This window comes from Auxenochlorella protothecoides, assembly GCF_000733215.1.
Source record: "Auxenochlorella protothecoides strain 0710 unplaced genomic scaffold scaffold126, whole genome shotgun sequence".
Taxonomy (NCBI): Eukaryota; Viridiplantae; Chlorophyta; class Trebouxiophyceae; order Chlorellales; family Chlorellaceae; genus Auxenochlorella; species Auxenochlorella protothecoides.
The window spans coordinates 109,309-128,452 of NW_011934319.1; the positions used below are offsets into that span (position 1 = coordinate 109,309).

A 19,144-nucleotide genomic window follows, 5' to 3' on the forward strand; every position below is an offset into this window, starting at 1 on the left:
TTAATAGATAGAAGTTGCAAAGAAGGGGGGGGGGGGGGGGGGGGGGGATCTGCAAAACGAGCACCAGCCCATTCAAATCCGCTCGAGCACGAGCCTGAGATGGTGAAAGGCCGCGCCATGCGACCCAACATGCACGGCATGAGACACCTCCCATGACCCAATCCAGACATTCCCGCGTCCCCCCTCCCAGCCGGGCAGGCATGCCACCCCCCCTGTCATAGACCCGCCCCCTCCACCCCATCACCATGCCCTGAACACTCCCTCCCGCTCTCCCCCCCGCACATGCACACCTGCACAGCGCCTCGGCGCTGGTGGCCATCTTCTTCTTGGCCACCAGGAAGCCCTTGTTCTCGCCCTGGAACCCTTGCCAGGGCAGGCGGCCGTTGAGCAGGAAGAGCAGGGTGTAGGCCAGGGACTCGAGGTCGTCGCGCCGGCTGGGCGTGCGGCCCAGGTGCGCGTGCACGCTGGCGTACCGGATGGTGCCGCGGAAGTCGTCGGGGCGCTGGTCGTACTTGACGTGGGTGCGCGTCTTGGGGTCGCGCCAGCGCTGCGCCAGCCCAAAGTCCACTAGGTACAGCCGGTTGGACTCGGGTGTGCCGGGCGGGCCCATCAGGAAGTTCTCTGGCTTCACGTCGCCGTGCACAAAGCTGCATGGGCGTGATGGTGGGGTGGGGCTGGTGAGCGGCTGGAAGTGCAGCATACAGAGACTCCAGGGAGCCCGGGAGCGCGGCGCGCTTTGGACCTGGCAGCATGTCACGATGCTGAGGCGACTGGCAGGGCACACCTCAAGGCATGGGTGCCAGGCCTACAAGGTGCCTGTGAGCCCGCTCTGGTTCTGGCTTCCAGTCTCAAGCCTGCAGGCCAAGTCTCATCGGTCCAGAGCACCTCAAAACCCCACCTAGGCCCCTCCGCACTCTTCGTACCCTTTCTGGTGGAGGGCCTCCAGGATGGTGATGGCCTCCACAGCCACGCAGGCCACAAACTGGGCGCTGAGCTGCTGCCCCTCCTGGTTCCAAACGTCCCACAGGCTAGAGCCCAGCAGGTCCATGATCTGAGTGAGGAGGGGGAGAGATTCAAGAAAGGTGTCGGCATGCGGCTAGCGCAAGGTCTGATGGGATCAGGAGCCAGCTGCCGAGCCACACCCTGGAATGGCTCAGGCAGAGGCTCGCAAGCAGGCCTGGGAATGGCATCCCCCTGTAAGCAAAGCTTCCCTACAGAGAAACCTCCCACAAGACTTGAGCAAAGGGCACATCAATGTCACAGTCTTTGCCCGCAAAAGTCGATCCCAACTGACCATGATGTAGAAGTTGTTCTGCAGACCCTTGAAGTGGATGTGCGGCACTCCATATGTGGGGCCAATGGCGCTGTGGAAGATTGGGAGGGATTGGAGGAGTGATGAGTGCACGAGGGCGGAATGCATTACCTGTGCGAGAGCAGGGGGTTGGTGAAGCCATCACCAGACGACAGGCCCCTGCTGGTGTAAGCTCCCATTCATAGCACATATACATTCCCACCCAGAAAAATAAGGATGCTGGCCCTCACTTGTAGACACCCCATTCAAAGGGGGCACCATTGGGGGCGCATCCTTTGCTGGTCTTATGCTCGAACTTCAAGGCCACCTGCGCATGGAAGAGGGGGACACATACGGGTAAGCAACCTCCAGTAAGCCGCACTGCATACTACATCAGTGTATAATGCCAGAGCCTCTCCTTCCAACAGATCAAGGACTGCCCTGCCAATTGCCCCCACCCCTCCCCACAGAGCTTGCCTCCAAGGGTCGGGTCTCCTTGGCTGTCCGGGCCTTGTTCGCTCGATTCCCCAGGAATACCTGCCCGAATCCGCCCTTGCCCAGACGTCGTCCCGTAACATACACCGGCGAGTTGGAGACTTGCACCTGGGTTGGGGCCATGCGGGGGATTAGTGCATGAGTACCGGCACAGGTGGGTAACAAACCTAGCCCAACCCAGCAGGGGGGATCAGGACGTTTAGCTGGCCCCAGAAACTCGTCTGACTGCGCATTCAGACACCTCAGGATACCCTGCACGTACCCTGGTCGGGCATGCGAGCTCCTCCTTCTCCTCCCCTTCGCCTGCAGCGGGCGGCATCAGGCCGGCTGCCCGAGCACAGGCTACGCGCTATGCGAGCGCAAGCAATCTGTACCTGTTTCGGGGAGGGTGATTGATGGTTTTGCAACCCCGAAAAGTTAATGTGCCCTGCCTAATGACGGGCATCTACCATCGGGCAGCGGGACGAGCTGTGGATTCGTCGGCCTTACGGGGGCCTTTCCCCCGAACACCCTCAACATCCGCCACTGCTAGGCCTCACCAAATAACAAGATAATCAAGTCGGGCGAGATTCAGCTGTCGTCCATGCCGGCTGGGGAGCTCCAGGTGGTCCAGAAGCAGGGGCCACGGCGAGCCAGGGCCCGGGTTCAAACTTTGGTCACGCCCCTATGGCCAGCACCATGAAGCCTGTTCGAGGCAAATTAGGAGGATTGTACGACTGGGTTATGAGTGTGTGTGAGTCTGTGGGCTCCCTTGTTGGCGTGCCAGTCGGCCACGGGCCAGGGGTCGCTCTGAGGAGGACTAAATTCCAAATTTCCAGGGGTCGTACCTCTTTGCATCCACTGCTGAAGCGGGAACCAACGTTACAAGCAGGCATGAAATTGGGTGAAATGGCTGATGTACAAGTCAGTTATTCGTTAGGGGAGGATTGGAGTGTCAAGTACTACTGAGGAAGGGCCGTCCTGAGAGGCAGGGCGACTGCCCATTCCATTGCCGCAGCGAAAATTTTGCAGACCGCTTGATGAAGTCGCAGTCCAGGGTTTGGGCTCATCACGCCCGTCTTCGTACATGTCATTAAATCTATACCTAAGGCTGCTGCTCTGCTGAGGGTATCAGGTGGCTGCTGCGGTCAGCTCCACGCCCAATGTGGGATCCTGTGGAGCCGGCGAGGCGTCTGAAGCCGGTGTGCTGGAGTGCGCCTTGAGCTGCGCCCGCACCCGGCTGATCGTGGTCAGGTTGGCGGAGAAGGAGGCCAGGCCTACGCCGTCTCGGACCAGCTGGAACCAGGGTAGGCGGTTCACGCCCAGAGCCTCGCATGTGTCGTTCATCTCCTCGCTGTCCACATTCACCTGTGTGTGGGAGGGGATGGTACGGCTGTTGTCAGGACTGATGACATTGAAGTGTACCATACACAGCAGTTATCTGATGGGTAATTGCATGACCAGGGCGCCATTTGCAACTTGCAACCTCCCGCCCAACGCCAGATTGCCAAATTCAAACGCAGGCCGCACCTTGATGAACAGGACGCCGGGGTTGCAGGTCACCATCTGCTGGAATTTGGGGTACAGTCTTCGACACCCGTTGCAGTGGGGGGCAAAGTAGTTGATGAGCACCAGCTGGCCTGAGGCGGCCGAGGAGAGGGCAGCCTTGTACTGCGCTGAGGTCAAGACGGTGATGAGGTTGGGGTGGTTGCCTTCTTGCCACCACCTGCTGTCAGCATCCAGCGCCGCGCGGGCCTGAGACTCCAGTTCCCGACGTCTGCGGAGTGTGGGGACGACCCATGAGCCGCGAGGTAGGGCATTGCGAGCACGACCCCCTCAGGCATGTTCGAAGCGGTACAGGGTGTCGGTCACGGAATCGCACCTCGCGCTGATGACGGTGAGCTGCTCGGCAGGTGCCGGAGCTTGGGTGGGGACGACATTGTTCTGAATCGACGGGTCCGATGTGGAGCATGGCCCCGCTGCGGCACTGGAGGCCCCGACTGACGGGACTGTCCGACGGGGCTTGTTGGTGGGACGGGGGCAGGTCGCACCCAGCGCGAGGCCAGGGAGTGCAGTCGACATGCCCAGGTTTCGCGGAGGTTGCGTCCAAGGGCGGGATCTGCGGGAAGCTGGTCGGACCCTCGAGGGTGGTACCGACGGGGGGGTCAGTATGGGAGTTGTGAGAACGAACACGCAGATAACCTGCGTGATACAGCCCGGAGAGTGCTTAAGGTCAACAAAACGATGAGATTGTTGGGGACGCAGCTCAGCCGTGAACTTAGATTCTGTTGGATGCCGCACAGAAGTCGGGCCACCAATGCGGATACGGAGATGGGGTCCAGCAAGCGTGTTTGCCACGTCAGTTACGCTCTAGAAGTCCCAGATCGCGCGGGATATGAATTAGTAAGAACCCGACGACAGATCGCCGACCCCCCTCCCCCAAACTGTTTGTTCACATCTAAAAATCTTAAATCAGTTGTAAACAATGCGCACTGTGCCCCCGCTACTCGAACCCTCGGAGGGCCCTTTCACCACGGCCGACATAGTGACCGCCAAGGCCACAGTCCACTGTACCTACTACAATGAGCCCTTGACGCAGGCAACCATACCTACGGAGCCCGTGTAAGACTTCCTGCACGGCGAGGGCCGCATGTTCCAAACGTCCTTCCATCGGAAGGCCCACCCCGCAACCCAGGTACAATTCGAATCACCTCCAACGGAAGGCCCGTGTGATGAGCATGCAGCCCGTCCCTTTCCCGCTGCACTCACTCCTGGCGCTTCATATCACACACATGACTGGTTGTCAGTCGAGTACCACAGGTGCAACCGTGGTCCGGGCACACCTGAGTGGGTAGAGAATGACAGAGCCAGCCAGCGGGAGGGGCGGACGAACCTGTCGCGCCGCCGCTCTATGAAGACCGACTGCCAGCATACATTTACGATCAAGCAGCTGAGGCAAGACTCCAAGAAGAGCATTGTCTTCTACCCTGACATCGGGCATTTGGGCCACAGCTAGAACACTACCCAGTGTTTGCGTCTGTCCCAGTGGGCTGTTGACCTCGTGGAGTCGCTGCTGGACATCAACCCGGTCTTTTGCAACCCCAGCATCGTTGCCTGTGCATACAGCGTCATTCTCTGGGGCCTGTGTCACTACACCCCTGTCGCTCCAAATGTACCAACCTCCTCGCGCAAGCCCCTCTTCCTGCAGGTGCCCGACCCATAAGACAGCGAGCACAGAGGTGCTCCTGTCGCGGGTCGCATGGATCGTCCCCACCTTGCGACGGGGCCTGGCCTGGCACAGGGACGGGAAGCCGTTTCGAAAGCTGCGCCACCAGGCCTACGTCGCCAGGGAGCGGGCCATCAACCGGCTGGCGGAGCAGTTCCGCCCCCCCCGGGCATGACTACGGTCGTGGGCATGGGCAACTGGTCGGCCCAGGACCGGGGGGGCATCATGTGGGGGGCTCCGCCGGGGGCCTGGATACGCTTCTTGCGGAGGGTGTGCAGGGTGGTGGTGATCGACGAGCACAGGACTTCCAAACTGTGCTGCGCCTGTCACACCACCCTGCTCGCCCACCAGTACATGCGGGTCTGCAACGGCGTGGAAACGTGGACGGAACTGTGGGACACGAAGCGGTGCACCAACAGGGCCTGCAAGGTCAACGTCGTCAACCGCGACGTGAATGGAGCGGTGAACATCCTGATGCTGACCAAGTGCTTTTTTGAGAGTGCACCTCGTCCCACAGCTTTTGGTGGTCCCCCTGCTTCCCCTTCCTTTCCCCCACCCCCCACCCCCCCGGTTCGCCATTAGAGGCAACCAACTGCGCCAGCGATATCCCGTCCTCGGGAATAAGCTGCTAGCAACCGGCGCAAGCCCGGTAGAGGGGGGAAGGGTATTCCGTGCTTTCCCGGGTGCCCCTCGCGCCCAAGTCACTCCCCCTCCGCTGTACAATTACGATCAAACATTGCATGCATTGTGGGTTGTCAAGGAATCATGCTGGAGGCCATCAGGTGATCCGCGCCGGTTGCCGGTAGTGTTGGGTCCATGAACGACGGTAAACCAAGGCGCACACGGTGCCCCATCGCCCGTCTGATCTCCTTCACACCCCCCAGGTACTCCCGTGGTAGCCTCGAGCTCCTTGAGCAGCGTGATCTGCCCACCACCACGCGCTACGTCTCTGTGCGGGGTTCAGAGGACGCATGGCGGGCCATACGGGACATGACCGTGCGGGGCGCGCCAGCCATCGCCATTGCCGCCGTGCTCAGCCTTGCGGTTGAGCTGGTGGTCCAGGGGGAGGGATCCCAGTTTTCAGACGCGGCCCAGGCCTCCCAGTACATCCAGGATCGCCTGGAGTACCTGGTGTCTAGGTGGGTTGTGGTGGGTGTGAGTGGCAACCACGGTGGAGGGGGAGTAACAGCCATGGTGGGTGGAGGGGGAGTGGCATTGGCTGCTGTCGTCAAACGTGGTTGGCGATATTCCCGAGATTGGTATGCACATCCAACAATAAGGTCCGTTTATAAAATCTCCCCCCCACACTCACACATTTCAATGTTCCCTCCGCGCCTCAGCCGCCCCACGGCGGTGAATCTGGCGGAGGCCGCCGCTCGGCTGGGCGCCGCCGCCGCGGAGGCCGCCGCGGCCCCCGCCGCCACCCCCTCCTCGGTGGTGGAGACGGCGGTGGCGGGGGCGGAGGCCATGCTGCGCGACGACGTGGCCGCCAACCGCGAGCTGGGCGCGCTGGGCGCCGACGCTGTGGCGTGCGCGGCGGGGGTAACCGCGCCGCTGCGCCTGCTCACCCACTGCAACACGGGCAGCCTGGCGACGGCGGGGTACGGCACCGCGCTGGGCGTGGCGCGCGCGCTGTGGGGCTCAGGCCGTCTGGCGCGCGTCACCTGCACCGAGACGCGGCCCTACAACCAGGGCGCGCGGCTGACGGCCTACGAGCTGGCGGCCGACGGCGTGCCGGCCACGCTGATCGTGGACGGCGCGGCCGCCGCGCGCATGGCCGCGGGCGAGGTGGACGCCGTGGTGGTGGGCGCGGATCGCGTGGCCGCCAACGGCGACACGGCCAACAAGATCGGGACCTACGCGCTGGCGGTGGCCGCCGCACACCACGGCCTGCCTTTCTTCGTGGCTGCGCCCACCACCACGCTGGACCCCGCCACGCGCGCCGGCGCCGACATCGCCATCGAGCAGCGCGACCCGCAGGAGGTGGGCGGGCGGGGGGGGGGTTAGAATGGTGATGACGAGAGCTGCTGAAGGAAGGACGAGGCTCCGGGGGGCCATGTGTATGACAGCCAGGCTTTGCCACCCACGACTCCAATGAGCAAGGAAGCAGCACCCGCCCGAAGACCCCTCCTCATCCCTCCTCCCTCCACATGCCTGTAGATCACCCACTTCCGGGGGGTCAGGGTGGCGGCGGAGGTCCCCGTCTGGAATCCCTCCTTCGATGTGACCCCCGCCGCGCTCATCACCGGCATTATCACGGAGGCCGGGCTCATCTCTCCGTCGCGCCCGGGGGGTGAGTACGATGTGCCCGCTTTCCTGGCCGCGCGGAGAGACAAGGCCGGGGTCGAGCAAGCAGCTGCCGCTGAGAATGGGCACGGCAGGCAAGCGCAATCCGCCAGGGATCCTGAGAAGGGTGTGGTGGCAGCCGCTGAGCAGCCTGCAAAGGGCACACAGGCACGAGGCGTAGACTCAGACGACAGCAGGCCAACAGGCGCCGCGGCACCGCAAGGAAGCAGCCCGGCGCAGCCCCTGGGAAGGCAGGGCGTGCGCGAGTTTGTGAGTCAGCGCCCCGAGCTGGCCGTCCACGTGGGGGAGCCCTCCACCGCCTCAGAGTGGGACGTCAGGTGCGAGGGGTTGGTGGGCGCGTGAGCTCCTGGCTTCCCGAGCGGTGTGAGGGGGGCTTGGTGGCCTGGGGAGGGGTGGCAGCGCGGTGGTGTGCAGACGGAGGATGGCGTGACGCTCAGGCTGCGGCGTCACAGTGGCCATCCCGGCAGACAGCTGGATGGACCGTCCACAAACATTCATCTTCCTGCTGCGTCGTCATCCAGACCGGCCGTGCTCTGCTCCGCTTTCTCTATACACCCCTACTCCCCCTTCCCTCCCTCTCCCCCTCCCAACCCCCACCCCCTTCCACCATTTCCAGGGAGGTTGGGGACGGCAACATCAACTTCGTGTACATTGTCACCGGGCCCGCAGGCGCGCTGTGCCTGAAGCAGTCGCTGCCCTACGTGCGCATGGTGGGGGCGGGCTGGCCCTTGACCCAGGCGCGGCTGGCGGTGGAGGTGGAGGCCCTGCGCACCCAGGCCCGGCTCTGCCCGCGCCACGTCCCCGCCGTCTACACCTTCGACCGCGCCCTGGCGGTGGTGGGCATGCAGTGCGTGCCGCCGCCTCACACCATCCTGCGTGGCGCGCTGGTCAGGGGGGAGGTCTTTCCCCGGCTCAGCGAGCACGTCGCCCATTTCCTCGCAGCCACGCTGTTCAACACCTCCTTCCTGGCGCTCAGCCCCCAGGCCTTCCAGTGAGTTATCTGTTTGTGGGTGGGAGGGGAGAAAGAAGGGCCCCACCCAAAATAGTGCCCCACCGGCATGCGGGGGCAGGGCGGCTGCCTCAAGGCCAGGATCGGTGCATGCGCGTCTGCTGCCTGGGCGCAAGCACCTCCGGACCCCCCCGCTCAGCGCCTAAACCACCCCCTGCACCCCCTCTACCCCTCGCCGTGCAGGGAGCAGACAGAGCGCTTTGCCAACCGCGGGATGTGCGAGCTGACGGAGCAGGTGATCTTCTCCGACCCCTACCACGGCGCGCCGCACAACCGCGCCGCCAGCCCCCACCTCGCGACGCTCGTCGGCGAGCTGCGGCGGCCGCGGGCGCGGCTGGCCGCCACGCGGCTCAAGCAGACCTTCATGCACCAACCCCAGGCCCTGCTGCACGGCGACTTCCACACCGGCTCCCTCATGGTCGCCCAGGACAGCACCTACGTGATTGACGCCGAGTTTGCCTTCTGCGGGCCCATCGCCTTTGAGCTGGGCAAGTGGGTGGCAAACCTGCTCCTAGCCTTCTTCGGCGCGACGGGGCACGGACACGGTGCGAGTTTATTTCATTTTTTGGGGGGGGGGGAGGGACTGATGGCACGGGCATCTCCCCTTGCATGGGAATGCTAGGAGGAGGGAGTGATGGTTTCATGCCACATGAGCTATTGGGATGGTCGCCCACCTTCCCGCGAAGGGACCCTATTGCGTCATGATCGCTGGGCCTTGCTCCGAGCCGCCCCCCATGATGCACAAGCTCATGCGATCTACATTAATCCTGGCTTTCCGACCCACCCTCCTGTTCTCCGCATCCAGACACAGCAAAGGCGCGCAGGCAAGAGGAGTGGCTGCTGCAGACGGCTCGCGAGAGCATCGACGGCTTCCTCGCGGGGTTCCAGACTCTCTGGCTCCAGCATGGCGCCAGCGAGGATGGCGGCGTCGCCTCCGCCAGCCTCTTCGAGGGCCCCGACGAGCTCGTCCCCGTGATCGAGGCATTCCTCCAGGACGTGACGCGCGACGCGGCGCACTTCGCCGGGGCGGTCATGATCAGGCGCATCGTGGGCATCGCCCGTGTGGCGGACCTGGAGACCATCCAAGATCCCCAGCTCAAGTGCGTGGAGGGCGGGAGGAGGGTCTGGGCGCGTGATGCCTGCTGAGCTGCCTGCATGTGTCAATCACAAAGTCCGCTGCTTGCTGGACAGCTTGCTCTTTTATGAAAAAGCTCCACACCCTCACCGGCTGTTTCATGCAGGGAGAGGCTGGAGGAGCGGGCCCTGAGTTTTGCCCTGCCGCTGTTATATGGCACGATCTCCTTAAAGGCAGCTTTGGAGGGGCTGCAAGAGGAACTGCGCTCGGCTTGAATAAAGTCAAATGAACTTGCAAGCGGGTTGCAACAGCAGCTTTTGCTGGAGTGTAACAGGCTGAGGTCAGAAGGTGTACACAGAGCAATGTCATCACCTAGCCTCCCTGCTTTCCAAAATCCCTATCTTGGGGCATCGCAGTGGCTGCCCTGGGCACTTTTAAAGGTGCCCTGCTCATCTCTTTGCGGTTCCTGTGACATTGCCCCCTGAGATTCTGCAGCAGGAGCCCAGCCTGATCTAACACCCTTGGAGTTTACTATTGACAGATTATGTTGTATGTTCACAGGGCATGGGTATTGTCCTTCGTTCAGGGCATGTGTATCCATTGTAAGAGGACTGGACACTCGAGGGTCCCTCTGTCTCAGTTGGGAATCTGCGGATCACCTCCACGTCAATAGTAATTTGTAGCACTGCAGCGGATCGGACTCTCGGCATGCAACCCATGATTCCATTTGTTGTCTTGTAGACGAACAATCGCAAGGCTTGGTATCCCGTGTGCATCCTTTAGATCTCGCAATCTGAGCAAGCGCGGTAGAGGGTCCCGACACCGACGACTTCCCTGCGCACAGCTACAGCCTGTGTCGGCACGATCCGGGCCTGATCTCGCAGACGCCATGAGTGGAACCCGCCCTAGACCCAAGCATTGGACAGCTGGGACTTCAGGCCCCGTGCCGTACGTCCATCAGCCCCTGCCATTGGCGTTCGTCAATGGGTCGGTGGTGGGTGAGGCCGGCCCCATCCTGCAGGGCCTCCCGTCCACCGCACGCGGGTCCGAGCTGGAGGGGGGCGTGCTCCTCTCCCTGGCCAGCCCTGACGGACCAGTGTCAAGCACATCCTTCCGTCTGGGAAAGGTGGGCAGAGGGGTGAGGTTGTGCAGCTGCTGTGCTGGCCGGTGCTCGCGCCACTGCTGACCCACCGACAAACCAAGGGCCACCTCACCCCCTCCCTGCAGCTCCCCGCCCCCTCCCGCTTCCTCGCCCTGGGCCTCACCAGCGTGTGGTGGATGACGCCCGCATGGGGCTCCTGTGCCTCCTGGGTCCCCCTGGAAACCCAGTTCCTGCTCCTGGAACTCCCAGAGGGTGCCGGCTGTGCGGTCCTGCTCCCCCTCCTCAGCAACCACGGCACCTTCCGAGCGTCCCTGGCCGGCTCGGGCCCGGGGTCAGAGGACCCTGCCCTCCACCTCCACGTCGACAGTGGCGACGCCGGGGTCATGACGCAGACTTGGACGGACGTTTTTTACATCGCGGCTGGAAAGGAGGTGTACCCCCTGGTGGATGCAGCGGTGGCGACGGCCGGGCGACTGAGCGGCGGGGCACGGCCGCGGACATCCAAAGCCGTCCCTGACTTCGTGGACACCTTTGGATGGTGCACCTGGGACGCCTTCTACTACGACGTAACACCGGCAGGTGTGAGGATTGCACCCGATTGCTGCATTGTATGCGTCAGGCATGCAGGGAGGGCCCCGGGGACTGTGACTTCACCGCCTCTGCCTCACTAGACTGCATGCTCAGGCCCCAACACCCGCGCCGTAGGCATTCTGGATGGCGTCCAGGCGCTGCAAGTGGGCGGCATCAACCCTGGATTCGTGATCATTGACGATGGTGGGTCTGGGGCAAGGGCTGGTGAGCATCCTGGTTTGAGCTGCGTGGGCAAGTCCCACTGAAAGCTTTGAACGAGTGACTGGCAAACGGTCCGCGCATTATTTACCAATAGCTCTCGTCCCTTCATACAGGGTGGCAACACACGGATGTGGATGTTCCTTACCGCGGCCAAGGTACGCTGGTCTGTCGGGGGTGGCTGGAGGGACTTGCTGAACCCACAGGTATCGGAGTGGGACCTGGCGACTTTCCAGCAGGCACAGGGTGCAAGATTGCGGGGTCTGCCCTGAAAGATCCGTCCAACTCCGTCCCCAGATGACAATCAACATTCCCTGCTCCACGTCACATGAGCGCAGGCATCCAAGAGCACCATCCCGGCCTGGACCCCAGCGAGCTCAGCGTGGCCGAGTTCCTTGATGCCCCAGAGCACAGGGTGGGTTGTGATCCTACAGGACTGAGGGTTGGGGTTCTGGCTGGACGATGATAGATGGTCTATGCACAGGTTGCCCAACCTCTTTGCTGAACAGAGGGCAACTTGTCTATACTGCTGCGGACCCTCTCCACACTCATTCCTACCATTGAAGTGCACTGTTGAGTGTGCAGAATATTCTCCTTGCCTCTGCAGATGGATGAGCCGATGAGGGAGCTCCAGCATCGTGCAGAAGAGACCAGGTACTGTAGGCTAACCATGGCTGAGTGGGGTTTGCAGTTGGCTGCTGTGGGCACACACCAATGCCAAAGAGTAAGCGCACGTGGCCTGAGTGTGACACTGGTGTGCGCGGAAGAATGGATCACTGTGGAAGCGCGTGCCCCCTCTCACCCTTCCCTGGCCCTGCTACAGCATGCAAGCCAGCACTTCTGGCCGAGGCGGCCTGCTTTCCGTCCACCGAGTAGTGAGGAAGATCCAGGGGGCGGCGAGTGCCGTCCCCGGCGCACTGTTCAGGGGCCTGAAGAAAGCAGTGGACGCCTCCAGTGCCGATTCATGGTTCGTAAGAGCCGTCATTTGGCTGGTCAGGGGCCCACTCCGGCCGGCGCTGCTGGCATTCTACGCAAAGGTGGGTGCTTTGCGGTGCCCTGGCAGAGTGCTTAGTTGCTGTGCCAGACGCCCCGGCAGTCCTTGCTCCATGGATGCCTGTTGAATGGTGGGGGCAAGAGCCTGAGCTCGTCTATCCCCTGCCACCCCTTACGCAGGCCACCAACCACGGACAGCGGCTGCTGACTGTGAAGGCCAACTCGAAGTTCCGGGGCCTGGGCAAGCCACGCTCCCTGGCCCTGAACGTGAGGCAATGGAATCACTGTTGGTGCTGGGTCAGGAATGTAGGGGGCACCTCCATGCCCTTCCCTGCCGGCCTGCGGACCGTCGCTGTGCTTATTACTCCCCCCCCAACCACCCTTCCCCATCAACCTGCAGGAGGCCGGGGGCAAGTTGGGCCCCGTCGTCGACAAGATCAAGGACATGGGGGTGCGCCACGTCATCGCCTGGCACGCGCTGTGTGGCTTCTGGGGCGGCCTCTCTGACGAGCTGGGCGAGCAGTATGAGGCGGAGCTCATCATGCCCGACCCCCCCGCGAATCTTCTGGTGCGGCCACATGGTGGTTGGGTGCAGTGGGGGCAGGGTTTCTTAAGGTATCTGTCAGAGATTTGTGAATCCAGGTCATCAACTCCGTTTCGACTTGTGTTCATTGTTCCCTCCCGACCCTCTCACGTCACAAGTTGGGGTGATGGAGTCTCCAGCATCCTACCCCCTCACCCAACAACCCAGGCGCTGAACCCGGAGACCGCCTGGATCCCGCCCTCGGTGGCCGGGGTCCGCATCCCGCGCGACCCCACCGCCTTGCACACAGACATGCACGCCTACCTGGCTGGCTGCGGCGTGGATGGCGTCAAGGTGGACGTCCAGGTAGGAAGGGGTGTGTTGCAAGGGCCAGCAGTGGGCCATCAGCAAGGAGGGGTGTGCCTTCTGTAGAGAAACTCTCTTCTGCCTGAAATGTGGGTGTCTTGTATCAGACAGGCTGAGCGCCAGGCCCATCGCACCTCCTGGCAGAGCACGCTGGGCCTGCTGGGCGGCGCCACGCTGGCCGGAGCCTACAACGACTCTCTGGAGGCCTCCGTGGCCCGCCACTTCCCCGGCAACCAGCTCATCAACTGCATGTGCCACTCCACGGTCAATCTGTACAGGTGAACCCAGGGGTGCGGCGAGGAGAGCGAGGCCTTTGAGGGCTGAGCATCCCATGGCGCCATGCTCCTGCCCCAGCAGGCACCGACCCCGTCTGCAACTCCCGCGCCCCATCCCTCGCGCCCACATCGACGAGCACACCCCCAACCCCATCCTGCGCCCTTCAGGTTCAGCCAAAGCAACCTCGCCCGGGCGAGCGACGACTTCTGGCCCCTCATCCCCGCCTCCCACACAGCACACATCGCAAACTGCGCCTACAACTCCGCGTTCATGGGCGCCCTGGTCGTCCCCGACTTTGACATGTTCCACTCGCGACACCCTGCCGCCCTCATGCACGCCACCGCACGCGTGGTCTCAGGTCGGTGTGATTGCGTGCGTGCAGGAGGGGAGGCCGGGGTCCGTGGGCCAGCCTGGGCTCCTGAGGTGGGAGTGGCATGGGCGCTGCCTCGTCCGTGCCCTCTGCTGCGGAGCCAGCATGGCCCTCCCACCACACAGGCGGGCCGGTGTACGTCTCCGACCGCCCCGGCGCCCACGACTTTGACCTCCTGCGGCGCATCGTCCTGCGGGACGGCAGCACGCTGCGCACGCTGAGCCCCGGCCGGCCCACCCCCGACTCGCTCTTCGCAGACGTGTGCCGGGACGGCAAGTCGCTGCTCAAGGTCGGTGGTGTGGGTGTTTCCTTCGAGGGTTGGGGCATTGCACAAGCTGGTTTGACTCTGTGAAGCAAGTCGGGATGGTGTTGATCATGAGGCTGAGAAGTCTGGCAGCATCGGCGAGCAAGTCAACACCTGTCAGGGCGCGAGCGTCGCCCACCCTCCCTGCTCAACACCAAAATCGTCACTCCCCTCCCCACCGCCACCCCCTCCCCGCAGGTGCAAAGCTGGAATGCGACGGGCGCGGTGGTGGCCGCCTTCAACCTGCAGGGCGCGGCGTACGACCGCAGCCGCCGCGCTTTCCACGTGCACGACGCCAGCCCGCCCAGGCTGACGGCTGGGGTCGGGGTGCATGACGTGCCAGGTCTTGCGGCCCGCTGCTCAGGCCTGCCGGTGATTGCCTACTGCGATGCCGACGAGGTGAGCGTCTTTGTCAGTGGGTTGGGGCCTCATGGATCGTGTCTCAGACTCCAGGTGGCGAGGGGTCTGGGGAAGGAGGTTGTGCGTGGGGTTCATACAGCGAGACATCTCGGTGAGCGCCACACGCTGGGTTGCATGCATGGAGAGACTGAGGACGGCAGACTGCCATCTGGGCTCTGGTCTTGGTGCCTACGGAATGGTTGCATGGTGAACCTGCACGAGCATGGGGTGTTGCCGGCCATGCTCACCTCTGCCACACTTGCACATACCATGCTCGTTTGATGTTGCAGGAGCTGACTGTCCTCCGGGACAGCGACGCCGAGGAGGTCAGAGTGAGCCTCACCGCCGGCGGCTCCTGCCTCGTGACCCTGGCCCCGGTCCTGGCCGCGGGGGGAGTCAGCCTCGCCCCAGTGGGCCTGGTCAATATGCTGAACGTCGGGGGCGCCGTCCTGGGCTGGACCTGGGGCGCGGCGGCACCTGCTGCCGCCCCCTCGGCGGAGATCAGGGTTCGTGGCAGCGGCACCCTCCTCTGCTGGGCCTCGCGGGAGCCGGCTCGGCTGTCACTGCCAGCTTCAGCCTCCCAGAATCTGACCTGGCAGTTTGACGACCAGCACGGGGCCTTGCGCATCACCATCCCTGATATGCCCGACATCGAGCAAGACATCTGCATCGCCTTTTAGCAGCCCTGCTGGCTGAGCCCGGGAGCACTGGCCACCATTGGCACTGCCTGCAGGAGCCAGATCTGTACGGGGCGTCCGGTCTAGTTATTGAGTTTGGGTTTGGCTTGACCTGACACACTCATAAGGGCCGTGTGACCCAAAAATCAGAGATCTCCTTCATAGCAAGCTTCATGCCACTGTTTCCTTGTTGGCGCTGGGCGGGGAGGCAGTGCCGGGTTGGAACTCTGCATTCCAGGCTGCAGCTGCCTCCTCGGGGGTACGCAGTGTCCATAGAGGGTGATGGGAGGAGGTCTCCTCTGGGTCCTGGGGGCGGAGTGCAGGGGTCGCAGGGAGGTGAGCGACTGTTGATTTGAAACAAATACATCCAAGTGATCCATTGGCATGGGGCAGCTTCACCATTCCCATGATCACCCTTCCTCACCACGTCCTTGAATTTTGTCTTCTGCTTCATGCAGTTGATAAAGTTGCTCCAGTGTTGTGTGCAATCATCCAGCTTGCCCTCTACATAGTATTCTGTCAATTGATACACAGGGGCTGCACGGGGGGGCGAGGTGAAGGGTGAATATTCATGCTCACATTGGATTCCACTCACACATGCGCGCATTCAATCGCCAAAGGCCGTCAGCAGCATTGAAGTACTCACAGTAGCAAAACCAGAGGGCGTCGAAATAAGGGATGCAGGATTGCCGCTTGGGAGCACTTGTGGTGGCCTCATCACTGCGACTCTCGGAGGCCAGAGGGGCCTCCGAGGGCGCACTCGGCATTGTTTGACGTGTCCAAGGAGGGAAGGTACCAGTGCGCGCTTTCGTACACGGGGTCCCGACTCGAGTACACCACAGTCCGAGGTGTAGGGGACACCTCACATGGATTCGAGGAAGTCAGTCGGTAACAGGCACGCCACACTGCGGATTACTGGACTATCATTTTGTGTCCAGGCTCCCCTGCAGGCTGTCGTAAGCTCGCCTCGTCCTGCCACAATCCTGCGTGCGGTTCTTGCTGCGCCTGCTGCGGGGGTCTTCAGAGTTAGATCATTCAAGGTCACTCTTCCTGGGTAGCTCTTGTCAGGTGATGGAATTATTGCAAGCTCTCTGATCGATGAAAGAATATTGTTTGTGTGCTGCTTGCGTAACTCTGTCTCGCCCGACTCAAACCCTCTTGGTGTCTCTCGTCTCGACTGCAGAGGAAGCAGGCATTATCCTGTCAATCTGTACCCTTTCATTCTGAACGAGGCGGAGCTATCATGAGCGACAGGGTAATCGCATTGCCCCCCGATGAGGCAACATACACGCTGCGCTCGGCCCATGTGCCCGTGTGCTGCCTGGAGAGGCTCAGACCTGAGGACCTGGAGGGCCTGCAGCCCTGTGTGGACGGCCTTGCCCTCGTGGACATCACCGTGAATGGCTCCAAGATACTCTCCATCACCCCAGCTGGGGGCGCAGCCAGGGATCAACTCCCGAATGGTCATGCAGCTGCTCACCAGGCGCTCCCAGTTCCACACGTCGACCTGCGGGGCAAGATGGTCCTGCCCACATTCGTAGACCTGCACACCCACATAGGTGCGACGTCGACCTGGATGCAGCAATGCCATGCATACCTGTATTACCGTGATTGGGTTGAACCAGGATTGCCCTTCAACCCTTGGCTGGCAGTGCTCGGGGGACGTGTTGAAAGCTGCAGGGGTGCCTGTGGCTCCCTCTTTGGTCGCCATCCCCTCCCCCTGGCCATCAACCCTCCCTCGTTGTTCTGTCCACTCCTGCACCCCCCACCCTCCCAGACAAGGGCCACACGTGCGAGCGCAGCCGCAACCCGGACGGCTCCCTGACGGGCGCTGACCGCAGCACGGCCGCCGACGCGGCCTTCTGGGACGCCGACGACGTCCGGCGGCGCATGGAGTTCGGCCTGGCCAGCGCTCACGCGCACGGCACTGCCGCGCTGCGCACGCACCTGATCAACATGACCCCAGCGCAGACGGCGCTGACCTGGCCCGTCTTCTCGCGCCTGCGGGCCGAGTGGCGGGGCCGGGTGGAGCTCCAGGGCGTGTCGCTGGTAGCCCTGTCCTTCTACCGCGACGCCGAGGCCGCGCGCGCTCTGGCGGACCTGGTGGCAGCGCACGGCGGCGCGCTGGGCGCCGCCGTCTGCTGCGCCGAGCGCGGCGGAGACCCCGCCGACGACTGGACCACCTGCGACCGGGATCGGGGCGAGCTGCTGGACAGGTGGGGGTGGGAGTGTTGGTGGAAGAGGGGGTGGGAGGGATGTACAGGGTATGAATATGGGTTGCAGGTCAAGGGGGGGGAGCTGCTGCTGACGTGCTGATGCGCGTGGTAACAGCATTACCAAGCATCCTGGCACCTGTGCAATACTTTTCCCCATGGCGTCCTCTCTGGCTATTGGAAACTTGGGACTGAAACCCAACCCTCACTCCCCACTCCCAATGCGCAGGATCTTCACTCTGGCCAAGCAGCGCGACCTGGACCTCGACTTCCACACAGATGAAAACGGCAACGAGGCCGCCAAGGGGCTGCGCTACGTTGCCGAGAAAGCCATTCAGCACGACTACATTGGGCGGGTGGTCTGCGGCCACTGCTGGTGAGGGGGGCGGGCTGTGCTCTGGGTGGGTGGGCTGCGCGTGCATGGAGGATGGGTGACAGCCGGCAGGTTTGAGGCGGCGCGGGTGGGGCGATGATGCATCCTCATCCACCCATGCATCAGCGTGCCCGCAAGTGCTTGAGGCTGCCGAGGGTCCCCTTCACATGGTGGACCAAGCACTGAGTATCTCAACACCCCACTTTCCTTCTCCCCTCCTCCAGCTCGCTGGCCTACCAGTCGCAGGCCGACCTGGACTTGACCCTGGACCTGGTTCGCCGCGCGGGCATCACCATCGTCTCCCTCCCCCTGGTCAACCAGTGGACCCAGGACCGGCGCCTGGGCGTCACCCCACGCTGGCGCGGAGTGACGCTGATGCACGAGATCCGGGCTGCGGGTGTGCCGGCGGCCCTCGCCTCAGACAACACGCGCGACCAGTTCTACGCCTACGGCGACCTCGACATGCTGGAGGTCTTCGTGCAGGTGGGTTTGCGTGGGGTTTGGGGGGTGGAGAGTGCGGAGTGGTGGGGGGTCTGAGCAGCGAGGCTGCAGTCTCCAGAGGCAGCCGGAGGCAGCGAGCCCTCGCCGCGCCGCGTGTGCGCAGGGAATCAGACTCCACAGCATGCCGCGATCCCTTGTAGCCTCCTCTGACCCACCTACCCCCCCATACACAAAGGGCTGCCGCATGGCGCACCTGGACCGCCCCTACGAGGATTGGGTACGCAGCGTGGGCAGCGTCCCCGCCCAGGCCATGGGGTTGGAGGGGCATGGGACGCTCTGCTCGGGGTCAAGCGCCGACTTTGTGGTGTTCAGGGGGCGATGCTACAGCGAGCTCATGTCCCGACCTCAGGTGAGGGATGAGGGGGCGCGTGATTGGATCCAGTGTGCCGGCGGAGCCGTCGGCTGGGTCGGTGGCTGGAACGTCAGGGTCTCCTCCACGGCATGCCGTGCCCGCCCCAGACTCATTCCCCTTATCCCCTACACACTGTCCAATCACCTTTTCGCCGCAGCACGACCGCCTGGTGGTCAGAGCCGGCCGGCCGATCGACGCGCGGCCTCCGCCGTACGAGCTCCTGGACGACCTCAACGTCCCACATGAACAGCGTGGCGCCGAGGCCATGGTTGAAAAAGATGTGCTAGTCTGCGCATCAAAGCCAAATGGCTGTTCACCAGCTGCGCCACGGCACTGCAAGGCGCCTGTTCTCGATCGCGTGAGGGCTTACCTGCCCATGGTCATCACCCTCCTGGTGGGGGTAACACTGGGCGCCGGCACTGTGGGGTTTGCGCCACGGAGGTAGCTGAGCGAACCGTCTGCTTCTCACAAATGCACCATCCCATGCCCTTTCATGACACCTTGTGGCTCCGCTCACCGTGTTT

At 63.0% G+C, this 19,144-nt stretch overlaps 6 protein-coding genes across 6 annotated transcripts in view; 3 read left to right on the top strand and 3 right to left on the bottom strand.

Annotated features, from left to right (window-relative positions):
• Window positions 1-1,909, bottom strand: part of F751_1295 (Casein kinase I-like protein 2) — a gene marked incomplete at both ends in the record, with an annotated part of 3,971 nt that extends 2,062 nt beyond the window's left edge. Inside the window, 5 exons of the mRNA XM_011401787.1 lie at window positions 291-647; window positions 924-1,051; window positions 1,295-1,364; window positions 1,543-1,619; window positions 1,829-1,909. Of these exons, the coding sequence (XP_011400089.1) occupies window positions 291-647; window positions 924-1,051; window positions 1,295-1,364; window positions 1,543-1,619; window positions 1,829-1,909 (713 nt within the window). The remainder of the gene's footprint in view (window positions 1-290; window positions 648-923; window positions 1,052-1,294; window positions 1,365-1,542; window positions 1,620-1,828) is intronic.
• Window positions 1,910-2,896: 987 nt separating this feature from the next.
• On the bottom strand, window positions 2,897-4,436 carry F751_1296 (Thioredoxin-like 1-2, chloroplastic; the record flags this gene model as incomplete). The annotated part of the gene is made up of 3 exons (XM_011401788.1): window positions 2,897-3,133; window positions 3,296-3,542; window positions 4,375-4,436. 3 exons carry the CDS (start codon window positions 4,434-4,436, stop codon window positions 2,897-2,899), a joined length of 546 nt encoding a protein of 181 aa, XP_011400090.1.
• Window positions 4,437-5,162: 726 nt separating this feature from the next.
• Window positions 5,163-9,453, top strand: F751_1297 (Methylthioribose-1-phosphate isomerase; the record flags this gene model as incomplete). Its single annotated transcript, XM_011401789.1, has 8 exons — window positions 5,163-5,476; window positions 5,876-6,134; window positions 6,435-6,974; window positions 7,152-7,615; window positions 7,915-8,289; window positions 8,491-8,611; window positions 8,687-8,852; window positions 9,113-9,453. The coding sequence occupies 8 exons, from the start codon at window positions 5,163-5,165 to the stop codon at window positions 9,451-9,453; spliced, it is 2,580 nt and encodes an 859-aa protein (XP_011400091.1).
• Window positions 9,454-10,271: 818 nt separating this feature from the next.
• F751_1298 (putative galactinol-sucrose galactosyltransferase 2) lies at window positions 10,272-15,184 on the top strand (the record flags this gene model as incomplete). The annotated part of the gene is made up of 12 exons (XM_011401790.1): window positions 10,272-10,508; window positions 10,610-11,063; window positions 11,190-11,258; window positions 11,612-11,688; window positions 12,447-12,533; window positions 12,667-12,834; window positions 13,018-13,155; window positions 13,300-13,433; window positions 13,599-13,789; window positions 13,927-14,090; window positions 14,304-14,504; window positions 14,795-15,184. The coding sequence occupies 12 exons, from the start codon at window positions 10,272-10,274 to the stop codon at window positions 15,182-15,184; spliced, it is 2,310 nt and encodes a 769-aa protein (XP_011400092.1).
• A 168-nt stretch (window positions 15,185-15,352) lies between these two features.
• Window positions 15,353-15,948, bottom strand: F751_1299 (hypothetical protein; the record flags this gene model as incomplete). The annotated part of the gene is made up of 3 exons (XM_011401791.1): window positions 15,353-15,487; window positions 15,606-15,718; window positions 15,885-15,948. 3 exons carry the CDS (start codon window positions 15,946-15,948, stop codon window positions 15,353-15,355), a joined length of 312 nt encoding a protein of 103 aa, XP_011400093.1.
• A 476-nt stretch (window positions 15,949-16,424) lies between these two features.
• On the top strand, window positions 16,425-19,065 carry F751_1300 (Cytosine deaminase; the record flags this gene model as incomplete). The annotated part of the gene is made up of 6 exons (XM_011401792.1): window positions 16,425-16,740; window positions 16,959-17,445; window positions 17,624-17,770; window positions 17,992-18,250; window positions 18,444-18,617; window positions 18,778-19,065. The coding sequence occupies 6 exons, from the start codon at window positions 16,425-16,427 to the stop codon at window positions 19,063-19,065; spliced, it is 1,671 nt and encodes a 556-aa protein (XP_011400094.1).
• Between the last annotated feature and the right edge of the window lie 79 nt (window positions 19,066-19,144).